At 39.9% G+C, this 16,148-nt stretch overlaps 1 protein-coding gene across 4 annotated transcripts in view; it reads right to left on the bottom strand.

Annotated features, from left to right (window-relative positions):
* dlgap1a (discs, large (Drosophila) homolog-associated protein 1a) overlaps nt 1-16,148 on the bottom strand; it is a 161,405-nt gene that overhangs the window by 124,063 nt on the left and 21,194 nt on the right. For 2 of the 4 annotated variants that reach the window (XM_052022957.1, XM_052022955.1), the window contains exons 2-4: nt 13,952-14,166; nt 1,175-1,352; nt 840-1,084 (exon numbers count right to left, since the gene is read on the bottom strand). In XM_052022957.1, the coding sequence (XP_051878917.1) occupies nt 840-1,084; nt 1,175-1,352; nt 13,952-14,166 (638 nt within the window). The remainder of the gene's footprint in view (nt 1-839; nt 1,085-1,174; nt 1,353-13,951; nt 14,167-16,148) is intronic. The other 2 variants (XM_052022958.1, XM_052022956.1) reach the window with 1 other exon arrangement.

The following is a 16,148-nucleotide window of genomic DNA, read 5'->3' as shown; positions in this document are numbered from 1 at the left end:
TTCAAAAGTATGGAAAGTCACAAAGTCTGAAAATTTCTGAGCCAAACATAAAAATTTAACAAACAATTCCATTAATAATTAAATGCAATAATTGAAAATAAAATTTCAGTGCAAAATCACCCACAAGCACAGGCATTAGCACCTTCCTGACAGTGCATAACATCATTAAGGATTGAAACAATGCTATTTAGATATTCACTGGAGAAAAAGTATATCTTTGGATTAGAAGGGGGTAATTCCCTGAATCTGTGAATAGTTGAACACGAATCCTTCACAGTCATTTGTTAATATTACAGCAGGTAATAATAAACTCTTTTGACATTCAGAGATACTGCAGTGAAGATGAACTGAGAACATTTTCCAATTTTCATTAACTGGTAGAGAGACTTATCAAACCAGACGTGTGGAATATTTTGTGCAATAGCCAAGTTTTCCAGCCATTCATGTCCAGCAGCAAAAGTTTGGAAAATTGCCAGATTTGTGGAGCCCTATTAAGTGAATTGTCATAAAAGTGTACTAGTTCCTAAGCTGAGTCAGGAGTCCAGAGTTTTTTTCCTTTAGTTAAAATTAAGAGAATATTGATATTTTCCCATAATTAGGACTAATCAATCTACTAATGAAATTTTGAGAAAAAAAATGGAACAGTTTTTTTGTTTTTGTTTAGAGATTACATTGTATTATGGATTTCCAATTATGGAGAAACGCACTGATTAATGAAGAAAAACAGCATGGTTTTCATTATTCTCCCCACCCCAATACAGAAAAACAGGCACACACACTCACCACATACTTTAGGGGTAACATGATACAGCAGATGTGGTGGGAGATGACCCAAGAACCTACCAGTACTGCTTTGGATTGTCCTCACTGTTGTGGTGGTTCGAGGTGGTGATGCTGACCTAAGTGACAAACTTTCATCATCCTGTGAGCAGCCACGTTCGATGGCCCTCACATAGCTGTGGCTTCGCATACGGAAACACCCTGGCATGGGCAGATCCAGTGCCTCAACCGCCTGCGACTCCAATTCACTAAATACTGATTCGCAAACAGATTCGAATTGTCCATTAACTTCCACTTCACTCACCTGCAGAACAGAGATCACGCCAAGTACCCTTTAGTTCAGAGTAAGCCAGGTAACTTAAAACTTTATTCTAAATTACCATCCTTAGTCTACCTGGCTGATGGTGCTCATAGCTCTCATGTAACTCTCGTTGCGAGAACGGAATTTAGGCGAGGCGAGAAGCACCGCGGGGTCCAAACTATCCAAACTTCGGTTAATTGAAACTTCACTGACTGCCCGTAAGTAACTGTGGCTTCGTATCTGAAGTTTAGGAGAATGTTCGTTTGATATCCTAAGGGGATAAAAAAAAGGAAGACTTTGCATTATGTGTGGGTGGGAGAAACAAAGATCAACTAAGAAAACCATGAGATACAGTCCACTGAAAAAAAAGTACATGTTTTTCTTTATTAATTATGAGCACAGATCAGAATTTTGCAATATTTTAATTTAATAGCAATACAGAAATGATCAAGATTGTTCAGTGCTTCTCAGTTGTTCATTAACACTTAAACAGTTTTAATTAGAAAACCTATTTTACTTTAGCTGGACATTGTACTTCATTTATGGCGATTGGCAATGTCCAATGCTCTCTACCGACCCTAGGCATATCTGGATTCATTTTCTGCATCCTGTTCCCCAACCAGCTCTATATCCGGTTCTAGAACCAAACATCTATTTTCTCCATTCCCAAGGTCAAGTTTATGTGTGACCAGTATTGTGATTTGAAGAACTATTGTCCATCAATGCCATGGTCACAACAATGGTACCCACAAGAATTTTGTGGTTGTTCTTACTCCCACTCAGACCACTCTAATCTGATATGAACATTAGGCACTACAGTAGGCAGAAGCTGTAATGTGGCAGTCACTAACATCTCCTACCTCCATGGTTCTATTTATTTCAACCATGTGGTTAAGAAGGCATATGGTGTATTGTCCTTCATCAATCGGGGAATTGAACTTAGGATCTGAGAGCTTTGTTGCAGCTATATAGGTCCCTGGTCAGACCCCACTTGGAGCACTGTGCTCTGTTCTGGTCACCTCACTACAGGAAAAATGTGGAAGCCATAGGAAGGGTGCAGAGGAGATTTACAAGGATGCTGCCTGGATTGGGGAGCATGCCTTATGAAAGCAAGTTGAGGGAACTCGGCCTTTTCTCCTTGGAGCGACGGAGGATGAGGTGGGACCTGATAGAGGTATATAAGATGATGAGAGGTATTGATCGGGTAGATAGTCAGAGGCTTTTCCCCAGGGCTGAAATGGTGGCCACAAGAGGACACAGGTTTAAGGTGCTGGGGAGTAGGTATAGAGGAGATGTCAGGGGTGAGTTTTTTTACTCAGAGAGTGGTGAGTGCGTGGAATGGGCTGCCGGCAACAGTGGTGGAGGCAGATACAATAGGGTCTTTTAAGAGGCTGTTGGATAGGTACATGGAGTTGAGAAAAATAGAGGGCTATAGGTAAGCCTAGTAATTTCTAAGGTAGGGACATGTTCGGCACAGCTTTGTGGGCTGAAGGGCCTGGATTGTGCTGTATTTTTTCTGTGTTTCTATGTTTCTATATCTTAACTAAGGACTATTGGTCTGTACATGCCAAGATTATCAAGAGTGCTGAAAGGTGCTGTGAGTAATTAGTACTTAATCGCAAGAAGAATGTTGCATTTAGAAACTGATGACATCTCCAAGTTCCCAAAGCATACTGATTATTTTAACCAGGACATAATGACCAAGGACAGTAGTCATATAAAAGCATATTCCCCAGATAATCCTATTGAAGGAATTAAAAAAAAAATGTTAACTGCCGACTATAAAAAGTAACAGTGCAGAAATTGGATTGGAAAACCCAAAAATCCAACAGTATATGAGGCTGCTCTTTATGCATGTTATATACGAAAATATTTTGCATTGATTTTGAAGCATCAACACCAATTTCTAGCAGAATTGCTGCTCATTATCACTGAACATGCCAAACTGATTTCCACTTGCTACTCATCACAAATAGGTAGCATTCATAACGATAGCAGCATCAGTGCACCTCAGTGCAAGGTACCAAATCCTATGGTCCTGATGGTTGCTGTGGCAGTTAACCACTTGCAGAACATGGACTGATTAGGCTGTTCCATTGTGCGATGGACACCGCCTCACACTATTGTGCTACTTAACCCTTCACACTATTTCCTCTTCCCCCCTTGATTCCCTCATGCCTCAAGACACCTTTCATTACTCCCTCCCTAGCCAGTTTCACTCTTCTCCATGGTAGCCTGTGTGGCTGCTATGGAGAGTTCACTTTAACAGAGCCAACCAACTTTTCAGCAGGCAGTCTGTGAATGAGATGGCAGCTGTGAACAAATCCCCGATTTGGCATCAGGGCAAAACCCAGCACCCATTTAGCACACAGAAAATTGTTGACTTCCAGTTTTTAAGCTGAGTAATTTTGTGCAGATGTTTCACATGGCTCTTTTGTAAAGTGTGCCCACAGAAATTCATAACATGGAATCGAATTAGTAAATGCTTAGACAGATTAATCTGGAACATGCACCAATTTTGAATGGGAATTATTTTAAAAGAGAAGATGAATTTGGAAAGATGAATTTTTTAAGAAAAATTGTTTGGAGCTGATTAGATACTATAACAATGAATGCATTTGGAGGGAGAGGTGAAAGAGATTGATTTAATTAGTCTATTTCAGGTATGTTAATCTTGTTTCATGTTACAACAATTTGAGGCCAAATATTTTTCTTTTAGACTTCATTCTCAATATCTTTCTCTCTTTCATCTACTAATTCTTTCTTTAAAAAATCTGTTATGATATGAATTTTATAAAATAATGAAAGCTATGCCATCTGTGGACAATCTAAAGCAAATCTTCTACAACTGTTGTTTCTACAAAATCTATGTAAAAAATCATGATGAATAACAGATATGAGTAATTGCCGATTCAGTTTACTATCTACTGGTTATTAAAGCAAAAAGCTAATTTCCCTGTTAATATTGTTGCAAATGACAAAATCTGTTTTGCTCATTCCCATCACAGTGGGAAAGCTGGGGGTGGTTAGATGACTCAGTTGCAGTGGGATGAGGAAGATTGCAAGAGGCTAAAAGATGTAAAAGACTCAAAAAGAGTAATACTGTGGTTAGCAGAGTTGCTGTCAAATTTTATCTCATAAAAATACTGTGACGCACTCAGTGATGCTTTACTATATTAAAGGTGCTACATAAATGCAAAATGTTGCTATTGGAGCAATGTGGCTATCAACCTTTACTGGGCAAATGAGGATACCATGATCTCACTTGGAACTAAATAGCAAGATGAATTGTTGGTCACCCCATTCCATGGAGCACCAACCTTCCACAGAGTGCAAACCCCAGCCCATTGCCAACACCCGCTCGATGGAATAATCAATGTGGCAGATGAACTATTATTGGTGTGTGAGGATTTTTTGCAAACACATCTATAAGGAAACGCCAGGATAGAAGGCTCAGGAGAGAAAGGATAGCCAGCTACAAGCAGGTGAAAGAAAACTAGAACCACAATCCTTCTCTCTCCCTAGCAGCAGTCAAGGCTTTGGAGATAGTTTGGGATCTGTAAGTTTTCATATCATCCCTGATATAGTACATCAAGGTCTTCAAAATGAAATTCTTGGAGCTGGACAGCAATTACCTTAAGCAGGTTCCACAGGATATAATATCTGCAAATTTAATGAAGGAATGTTATGTTAACAAGAATGTTGTGACTAATAGAAATTCAAAAGCCATAGAAAATGACTTTTGTGAAGTCCTGAGGATGAGTGGCACTAATTTTCATCATCTACCTAAGCATGGATTGGGATTGTTGGGCGGCAATGTTCTTGGAAGTGAGCAAATAGTGGCTGACAACTACTTAACATGAACCCACTGAGAGAACAGACTTTTGGTGATGACTCCATGAACTGTTTAGTTGAGTGAAGCGAGACTGCTTGATTGGTGGGTAGCATTATCTGCTGAGTTTTAAGCTTAACTTTTTGAATTCTCTTCAGCCACACGTCCTCAATATACAATGCATTACTGTTTTGAAAGACACTGATTGGAACTGGATTTGTTACCATTGTAATATCTCTTGGGAATGAGTTTGTAGTAACATTGCAAAACCACCCACTAGAATCGAGGAGGCCACTATTGAAGGTCCATAACCTGATTCAAGAACATGACCAAGAAAGGTTAGCTTTACATTCTGTTTTTGTTGCAATCACTTGGGCACTGTGTCCACCATTGCAACAACAAATACCATGTAGGGACTGAGAGGAGAGACAGTCTGAACCATTCAGACCACAACAATATGCAGCAAAGGATGGAAGGGATGGAGACAGTACCAGAGCCCTATTTGTTTTATGTGTATGGTGGTGAATTATATCCCCAGAAGGCCTTCATAATGCAGGTTGGCAATAACTACAAATAATATACCTTCTAAGACATAAACATAGGAACTTTCTTTGAAAGTCATGGACTTGCAGCAGTGGTAAGTTAGTTGTCTGCCAACACTTGCTGTGCATGTGTCTATTTCACTGTAGGCCAGCAAGCTAGATTCTAAGGCAAAGATGTCAATCATAGAAGCTCCTAAAGTATGCACTTCAGGTATTAATAATTTCAATGATCACTTCGCCAGATAGGCTTCCTACACAACTAATCTCATATCCAGTAGCTCAACTGTCATTTATTATAATTGTCTCTGTAACTGGAATATGAATATATTGCATCACATACTGCCAAAACACCAACTATTAACATTAAACCTAGAGTGAAAAAGTTGCCCCTCAGGTTCCGATTAAATCCCTCCCCTCTCAGCTTAAACCTATGCCTTCTAGTTTTCGATACCCCAGCCCTGGGAAAAAAAACTGTGTGCACTCACCCTATCTATGACTCATACATTATTTTAACACAAGTTAATAATGCATGAGCTATAATCGATATAATTGTACAACTATTTGCTACATTACTTGACAGCATGAACTGAGACACCACAGTTTCTACTCTGGCTGTTCCCTCTCTATCTTTGTACCTCTCCATTTATACTGTCTTGCATTCAGATTTCACAATGGACTTTCCTTTTTCCTGTTGTCCCTTTTGAAGTCACAAAGAAATTTTTGACTTTCCCTCTCTTGCTTCTCTCCATTGCTCACAAACTTAGTCATCACACTCCAGCTACACTCTATCGGCTTCATATTTCTCCGAAGATCTTTGGAGCTTTTGAATGGTCTCCATGTTGCAATGCAATGTTGATTTAACACATCCAATTCTACCAACAATTGATTCAAACCATTCAGTAATTCTGTACACAGCAAATCGTTGTAGACTCTGAGATCTTTCCCAAAAGTTACCACATTCTGCAGCGGTATTGTCTGTGCCAGGCTCAGTTGAAATTAGATCATTAAAGCATCCTTTCCTTTGTCTTTCACTCTCCACTCTTGCTGTAGATTTTTGTAATTGAATAGACATGGTCCTGAAATAGGTCTATTATACCATTCAAACAAATTATGGATTCTTCCTCTGAATTGATTACAATCAAAGGTTGTGACTACTCCCATTGCTCTGAGAATCCTAAGTGACTGTTCATTTAATCCCCTAGATTATAAACAATCTAGATTCTAGGTTGCTCATAATAATGAACAATCTTCCACTCTGGGACGTCCTACCCAAGACCCCTGGATCTGGACTTCCCGACCATTAGTAACATCTTCCCTGCATCTAATCTGTCGAATCCCATCAAGATTTTATGTTTTAATCAGGTCTCCTCTCATTCTTCTAAACTCTAGCATATATAAACTGGAAACACATGTAACCAATGGGCAAGACTTTGGTGGAGCAGGACATCTTGTAGTGCTGCATTTAGTTAGATTTGTTTCCGCATTTTAAGTTCTAAATGTTTTCATCCACAAAGTTGTAACAGATTTGGAAGGCAATAGGGCACCTGAGACCATGATGAATAATGGGGCAAACAATATGTATATATAATTAATGAGTTTACGGGGTCAGGAAGTATAAAGAGGAAAAACAAAGAGGAGAATTAATTAAGTGAGTTTAATGTATGTTACAGAAATAGAAATAAAAAGAAGCAGTGAAAGATTTGGTTAGGCAGAAGAGAAAAGACAAAATATTAATGTAATATGTTTAGAATCTCAAGCAACTATATGATGGAATGAGTCTCCCCAATTATAGTTGCTTACTTTCTTAGTAAAAAATAGGAGTCATTAGCCTTTATTAAGGCTCTGAAAGGTACTGCCAGTGTTAATTACAGTATTAATTAAGCACTTGACTTAATTTTCTGTGGCGTGTTTAATGGAAAACTAATATACAAATGCAGGAACTTCATGAAAATGTCAGGGATGTTAAATATGTGACACTGTTTTCACTAAGCTATTGGCCAATAATTTGTAATAGTTTGTATTTCATAAATGATTTCTTCCTTGCAATAAGTTATTGGTGCAATTTATTCAATAATATTTGGCTGGCTCCAGCTTGACCTGGCCTGTGCATCCAACACTAACTACATGACCATATTTTGCATTTGCGTGGCTCCCTAAGGTGCTGCCATGATCACTGCTTCAGTTGATCCACAAGGTGGAATGGGCCACGACCAGTGATTGGGCTGCAGTCACAGAAGTTGAGGACCTGCCCACAAACATGATGAACAAGGACTTTGGAAAATGGTTGGACAAAAATTATATAATGAAAAGCATTAAACAAAAAGTTAAAACAAGTATATTTATATAGGTAGAGTGTGTTCTGGTCTAATGGTTTGCATTGCTTGGTCAGCAAACACTAGCTCAGTATTGAAACCTAAATAAGCCTTGTTTTTCTACAAGGAACTAACTTCAGCTTAAGCAATAAACAGTCTGCTGGAGGAACTCAGCGGGCTGAGCAGCATCTGTCGAAGGAATTGTCGACGTTTTGGATCAAAGCCCTGCAATCGGGAGCCTGTCAGGTTCCGACCCGAAACACTTGCTTTCCTCCTACAGATGCTGCTCGACCTGTTGAGTTCCAACAGGAGATTATTTGTTGCTCCATATTTCAGCATCTGCAGTCTCTTGTGTTTCTAACTTCAGCTTAATATTTGCAGCTACCGCTTTAGCAGATTTTAAATGTCCTGCTTTGATTTATTTTTTTCATTCATTGCCAATGGCCTCAGTTATTAAGAATGCACTTTTAAAATAATTGCTAGTCTTTAAATCCCTCTTCTCTACATGCTTAATTTTTTCTAGCTCTCAAACCTTTACGATATTCTTCACTCTGACTCTGGATTCATATTATTCCAGAAGTACAGATGTTTACAACACAGAAGAAAATCACCTGGTCCATTATGTTTGTGATTATTCAAACGTATTCAAACAGTATAAAACTAATTTACTTCACATACTCTTGCGATAGCTCAGTATCTCTTTGGGCTCAAATATTTATCCAATATACCCTATTTCTTTATATCCAATATAGATTCTATTATCTGTCTCAGCCTGTGGCTGGGCCAAAGCATTCCATGTTTTAACAATTCCATATGCAAAGGAATCCTTCTGAACCTTTCTCTCATTATCGTGTGAGTTTCAAATTAATTGGCCATATCAGGTTTCCTCATCGCTATGGCTTTCCATGCCTGGTATCACCTGGTGAATCTATATCTTCAATGGCTTTGAAGTCTTTTCTCTAATAAGGTGCCCAGAATTGCATGCAGTAACTGGAGAATTACATGAGTAACTTTTATGTATTGTAACTATGGACTGAAAATGGCAGTGAACTTTTATGAGGCACTGAAAATGGTTACTTATTTTTTATATCTTGTAAAACTATCTAAGTTGCAGCCTATGAAAAGAAAACATATGGCCTTTTGTCAAGCCAGTATGTGATTCTCTGCTTCCACTAACCCCCAATCCTAGAAAAGCCCAGGATTAGTTCAAATGTTTTGTGGAGAATTCTGAATGAGAATCAGATAAGAAGAGTTTTTATTCAATCTTTTACTGAGTGATAGCATATCCTTTTCATATTGGGTGCTTCTGAGTTATGAACTTAGTATAAGACCACCACGCATCTTAGAGACTGGTGCATATTGATCTTAGATTCAACCTCTGGTTCATTGTTCCATTCTGCATCCAGGGCAGCAATTGGAGAGCAGGTTTCAAAATGTTGTTGTATAAATCCAGCACACTTTAAAAAATCTGTTCATTTACAATGATATTCCTTTAAACAGCCCTACGTTTGGGGAGGTTTTTAAGATGATGTACATTTATTCCCATAGTTTACTTCTCTATGCATGATAATAATGTATAATGTTCCCACGCAGAAGCTAAGCAGTCTAACACAACGGAGAAGAAAGTAAAAAAAACAGTGGGTTTCTAAATTTCAAACACAAATGAACTAAAATCTTTGTTAGTAAATGAGTTGATAAGAATAATATGAAGTGAATTGAGCAACTCTCTAGTGTGGAGGAGGCCTAAACTTATACTTATTTTCTAATACCCTAGAGCAGAGGTTTTCAACCTGTGGTCCGCGGACCCACGGTGGGTTGCCAGGGGGTCCGCGAGCAAGCCAAGAAAAAAATGGAAAAGCGACCTGTTACAAAGACGTAGCTTACTTGCTTGCTCCAGTTTCCACTATTCAGAAAATTGGCCATATCTATTCTACCTGTTATAGGCGACAATCTTAGAGACTTAGGCGGTGTTCCCTTCTGGTAAGCTGAAACTTAATATTTGATTTGTGTAGTCAGAGTAGTCAGTAGTGTTCACTGCTCACTACTATTCTGTTGTGCACTGTAGTGTTAGCAAGACTGAGTGACGTTGTTGGTGTGCCTTAATAATATTGCTTACTTACCGTGCATTTACGCCACAGTGACGTCACTGTTAAACGAAAAGTGCGCAAGCGTGTAAATTTTAGATTAGTTTTGATAATTTTGTTTATCAGTAATAGTAATTAAACTGTCTAGCGTGTATTGCTGAGTATGGAGAAATTTCTGAAGAGAAAAGCTGACCAGAAACGGGAAGATTCTGACGATGAAGGGGATAAGGGTGACCGAAAGAGAAAACAATGCAAGTATGATCCAGAATACATTTCATATGGCTTCATTGCAGTGGGGACAAATGCGGACCCACCTCTCTGTGTTGTGTGTTTGCAAACACTGTCCAACGATGCAATGAAACCAGCGAAATTGAAGCACCATTTAACAACAGTGCATCCAGATATTGCCAGTCAGCTGCAGGAATATTTTGAGCGGCAAAAGGAGCTGTACCTCAAGCAGAAAGGCAAAATGACATCCTGCGCCACTGTAAATGAGAAGGCTCTTTGCACATCATATTTGGTAGCATTACGAATAGCACGTTCCAGAAAGCCTCACACAATTGGAGAAGAGCTTATACTGCCTGCAGCAGTAGATATGTGCGAAGTTGTACTGGGAAAAGAATCCAGTCAAAAACTGAAAGCCATTCCACTGTCTGATAACACAGTAAGCAGAAGAATTGGCGATATAGCAGAAGATATACAGCACCAGCTGATAGCATGTCTTCAGCAAGTCAGACTTGCGATTCAGCTTGATGAAAGTACTGATGTTGCCAGTGCTGCACAGTTGTTGGTTTATGTTCGATATTGCTGGGAAGGAGAAGCTTTGGAAGACTTTTTGTTTTGCAAGGTGCTCCCAGGGTGTACAACCGGTGAAGAACTTTTCCGTGTGCTTGCCACTTTTTTTGGACAATCGGCATTGACATGGACACAGTGTATTGGAGTATGCACGGATGGTGCTGTTGCAATGACGGGATGGAAGTTGGGTCTAGTCGCAAGAGTGAAAGAAGTAGTTCCACATGTAGCAGCAACCCACTGCATGACTCACCGTGAGGCTTTTGCTGCAAAGGATATGGATGAAAGTATTGCGGATGTGTTTTCCACGTGCATTAAAATCGTCAACTTTATCAAAGCCAGGCCGCTCAATCATCGTTTGTCTGAAAACATATGCTGTGAAATGGAAGCCGAGTATAAGCATTTGTTGCTACATACAGAAGTCAGATGGCTGTCACGAGGCTGTGTTGTGCAGCGTGTATATGAATTGCGAGATGAACTGCTCATTTTTCTAAATGAGCATAACGGATCATTGGCACAGTTCTTGACAGATGAGACGTGGGTTGCCAGATTAGCTTATCTTGCAGATATTTTCAACATTTTGAACAGCTTAAATCTATCATTGCAAGGACCTGGCTCAACTGTTCTGAAAACGCATGACAAGATCAATGTCTTCCAGAAAAAACTCCGTATCTGGAAGGGAAGATGCGAGAAAGGCGTCTATGATATGTTTCCGTTGCTGGCTGACTTTCTGACCGTGAATGAGACTAAGACAAGAGGCCATTGTGAGCACTGTTTTGAATCATATTCAACAGCTGTCACATTATTTCCATGAGTATTTCGGCGACGATGACACGAGCATGTTTGATTGGATTCAAAATCCGTTTGAATGCATGCTTACTGATTTAACTGGACGTGAACAAGAAGAATTGGCTGAACTGTCATCTGACAGGACTTTGCGCTTGCAGTTCAACCGAATGTCACTGTTGTCGTTCTGGATAGCATGTTCCCAGGAGTATCCACTGCTGTCCAGCAAAGCCGACAATGTTCTGTTACCATTTGCAACCACTTACTTGTGTGAAATAGTATTTTCTGCAGTCACTGCCATGAAAACCAAATACAGATCAAGACTGAATATTGAGGATGACATACGTGTACGTTAGTTGCACATACCACCATGTTTGGACAAACTCTGCAGTGCAAAACAGGCACAACCTTCACATTGGACTGAACACTGAAAGACACCGCTGGTAATTATCAGTGATTGAAATAGTCACTATTTCAATAGGGCCTATGTGCAGTAATTTAAGTGTTGTATGCATGAATTATCGATTGTTTGATTTTGTGGGCTTTGGGGGTCCGCCATCTAACAAGGACATGTTCTGGGGGGCCGCAGCATGAAAAAGGTTGAAAACCACTGTCTTAGTGTACTCACTGTAATGTGGTATCGACTTACCCACTAAATCTTTATCCTTGCTTGTTACAGTGAAATCAAAATGATCAGTTTGTGAAGTTTCAGCATGTTTAACTTATGCTTTAAATCTAGGTAGTGTGGTTTTTTGGGGAGCTACAGGTGACATTAGAGTTCCAAAATGGTATTCAATATGAGTATGCAGTGATCATGCAAAATGAAATGCAGTGCAAAGTTTTCAAGATGACTGTATTGGACATAACTGGAACAATTTAATTGTACATTGTGATCCCCATCCCTGTTTTGTTTGTTTATGTATATTTGCTCCATTCAGTTTTTAGAAGCATGGAACTGACAAGCCATTTCAACGTGGCTTATTCCCATGTCAATATCGCTAACTCTTACGTACTTCTAGTATGATCTGGCATGCCACTTAATTGTAGCAAACCACCACAGAATGCCCACAATTACAGGCAACCCCTGGCTTATGGCTGTTTGGGTTGCAGAAATTTGCCTTTACAGAATTCACAAATTACTACCCAAAAATTGGAGATACGGAACTTACATTGCACTTATGGAATTTATGTGGGGTAGAAATAAATAACCACAAAACATGAAAGAAACAATAAATATTACCAGTTTTTATTTTAGTACTCAATACTGTGGGGCAATAAGATCTGGATATAATGTCACAGTGTTGATTGGGTTGGCAGTCACAGCCAAGTCCCTCCTTCGCTACACTCTCTCCAGTCGAAAGACATGTGAACAGATGCCCCAGAGTGCAATGCTGCCATGCTCTTCACCTGTGAGGCAGTTACTCTGATATGCTGCATTGTGGGGAGCTGCAGAAACCATGGTCAGCTCCTTAAAGTATTCCCATAGCATTTACTCCATTTCCACCAAGACACTACACTTTAACCCATTACCTCACTGAACTCTTTCTACACTACCCTTCTCCCATGAACCGCAGTCCTCAAGCATCATCCCTTTCCCTGATACTCTTCTTAAGCCCTTTCCTAATCCCTGAGCCTTGCACCTCAGAGTAAATGTGTCGAGATGTAGAGCATGACAGCACTGCACTCTGAGACGTCTGTTCACATGTCCTCAGACTGGAGAGGGTGCGGCAAAGGAGGGTCTTGGCTGTGACTGCCAAACCAATCAACGTGGTGATGTCACATCCAAATCTTATTGCCCCACAGTATTAAGTGACTAAAAATAAAAATTGACAAAGTTTGTTGTTTCCTCCGCATCAGCCTTATCCATCCCTTGAGCCGAATGTTGGCCTCAGCTGTTAAATCATGGCAGTAGGTCACTTTGTCACTGTCAATAAAATGGCTTAATATAAGATATCTTTATTAGTCACATGTACATTGAAACACACAGTGAAATGCATCTTATTTTGGGTAGTGTTCTGGGGGCAGCCCACAAGTGTCGCCATGCTTCCAGCGCCAACATAGCATGTCCACAACTTCCTAAGCCTTTAGAATGTGAGAGGAAACATGGTGGGCCGAAGGGCCTGTTTTGTGCTGTATGGTTCTATGGAAACCGGAGCACCCAGAGGAAACTCACGCAGACACGGGGAGAATGTACAAACTACAGTGGCCCGAATTGAACCCGGGTCGCTGGCACTGTAATAGTGTTACACTAACCGTTACACTACTGTGCCTGCCTAATATGAGAGAAGAACATCTTTTAGGAATGCAGCCCCGATTATAACATGGGATCCAAAGGGACAAAAGGGTTCACATTACAGAAAATCATGAAGCAGACATTTTCTTGAAATGCAACACTTCCATAACATGAGGGTTACCCGTACCTTCTCTGGGCGAGCAGGGATCAGCACTAAGTACCAGTCTTGCCACATCACAAGATAAGGATGCCAATAACTTTGGTATTTTAATCTAGCGCTGTTACTTACTTGAGTGTGCTGAGCTCTGTTAGGGATGGTTGGGTGGCCTTGAGATAGCTCTCTCGTCGTGCAGCAATCTTTGGAGAAGGTTTGGGACTGGTGTCTGAGTCTCCACTATCGTCATCCCCCATTGCTTTAATGTAACTGCCACTGCGCATTCGCCGACAAGGAATTTCATCTTCTTTGCCTTGTGGTGAATAGCCACTCCATTCATCTTGAGGAACCTAGTGAAATATCATACAGAAATGAGATATGTTGCTTCTTGGGACTGGCAGACAAAGATTTGGAAATATTGAACAATGAGAACAATAAGTGATGTTATAAATCATTTTGATTACATTATATTTCACATATGGTGAAATCAGACATGGAAGAAAGAATGTCCATCTTGACCTACCTGAGATTGCAATTTAAAACATGACTATTTGATATTGATAATCAATGTTCAGTATATTTCTGACTAATATTTAATTAAGGAATTAACTAAACCTGACAATAAACACTTTCAGCAAGTCCCAGACTTGCTGACCATGCTCTGCCTGTGGTTTCTTAGCTGTGCTTTGACTTTTGACTCCACATGGTGTCTAGTGGCAGATTTTGAAGTTGCTGAGTTCCTGGCACTTACACCAGTGCTGCCTGCTGAACCGTTGCCACATTTGATCTGGGCTGTGAGCAGCAAAAGCCCATTCATTTGAATTAAGAAGAACAGTCGCAATGAAGAAGGGGAAGTATAATGTAATTTAACATTTTTAAAACTTCATACTGCTTGATTTGTTTTGAATAATTGAAAAATATGTTTTGGTGGCTCCAAACATTTTAATACTTTAATTTTCAAAACTGTGTTTGTAATGATTTTTAGACCATAAGATATAGGAGCAGAATCAGGCCATTCTGCCCATCAAGTCTGCTCCTCCATTCAATTATGGCTGATTTTTTTTCTCAAACCCATTCTCCTGCTTTCTCTCCATGACCCTTAATTCCCTTACCAATCAAGAACCTATCAATTTCTGCCTTAAATGCACCCAATGACTTGGCATCCACAGCCCTCTGTGGCAATGAATCCATAGATTCATGACTCCCCAGCTGAAGAAATTCCTCCTTATCTCAATTCTAAAGGGATGTCCCTTTATTCTGAGGTTATGCCCTCAGATCCTAGACTTTCCTACTCATGGAAACAACTTCTCCATATCCACTCTATCCAGGCATTTCAATATTTGGTAGGTTTCAATGAGATCCCCCCCTTCACCCTTCTAAACTCCAGCAAGTACAGGCCCAGAGCCATCAAACACTTCATTCCTGGGATCATTCTTGTGAATCTCCTCTGGACCTTCTCCTTAGATACAGGGTCCAAAATTGCTCACAATTTTCCAAATGTAGTCTGACCAATGTCTTATGAAGCCTTAGCAGTACATCCTTGCTGTTATTTTCTAGTCATCTCAAAATGAATGCTACATTGCATTTGCTTTCCTTACTACCAACTCAACCTGCAAGTTAACCTTGAATGTTTCTGAATGTTAGGGACTTCTAGAAGCACTCACATTTTTTCTTTCCAGTCCTGATGAAGAGTCTTGGCCTGAAATGTTGACTGTTCATTTCCCTCCATAGATGCTGCCTGACCTGCTGAGTTCCTCCAGCAATTTTTGTGTGTTGCTCCAGATTTCCAGCATCTGCAGTCTTTCTTGTGTCTCCACTCACATTCTTTGATAAGTTTGCCAGCTGTCAAAATATTTATGGTCATTTCATGGCTGGGATTTATTCTGGCTGACCAATGTCACAGCATGTTGTGGCATAGGGCTTTGCCATTCAGTATCCAGGGCTTACTTACTAGGAAGACAACACTGGGAGATGTGCAAAAGATTTTCTGGACCTCAGCACATGTGAGGGTGGCTTACTGCTGTCAGCAGGTTCCAGCTCTGTATTACTTTGAGGTAGGTTTCAATGTCTAGTAATCTACATTTTGTGTTTTAAAGAATGAATTTAGTGGAATATCTCAGAATCAGAGACTCACATGATGGTTACAGCACCAAAGGAGGCTATTCAGCCCATTCCATCTGTACTAGCATTATGCAAGAACAATTTTGCTTGTCCCACTTCCCAGCCCTCTCCTCACAGCTCTGCAAACTCTTTCCATTTAAATATTTATTGAGCTTCTTTTTGAATAGTATAATTTAATCTGCTTCCACCACTGCCCCTGGCATTGCATTCC

The sequence above is a fragment of the Pristis pectinata genome, chromosome 9 (assembly GCF_009764475.1).
Source record: "Pristis pectinata isolate sPriPec2 chromosome 9, sPriPec2.1.pri, whole genome shotgun sequence".
In the NCBI taxonomy this organism is placed as follows: domain Eukaryota; kingdom Metazoa; phylum Chordata; class Chondrichthyes; order Rhinopristiformes; family Pristidae; genus Pristis; species Pristis pectinata.
This window is presented reverse-complemented; position numbering and strand designations above follow the sequence as displayed.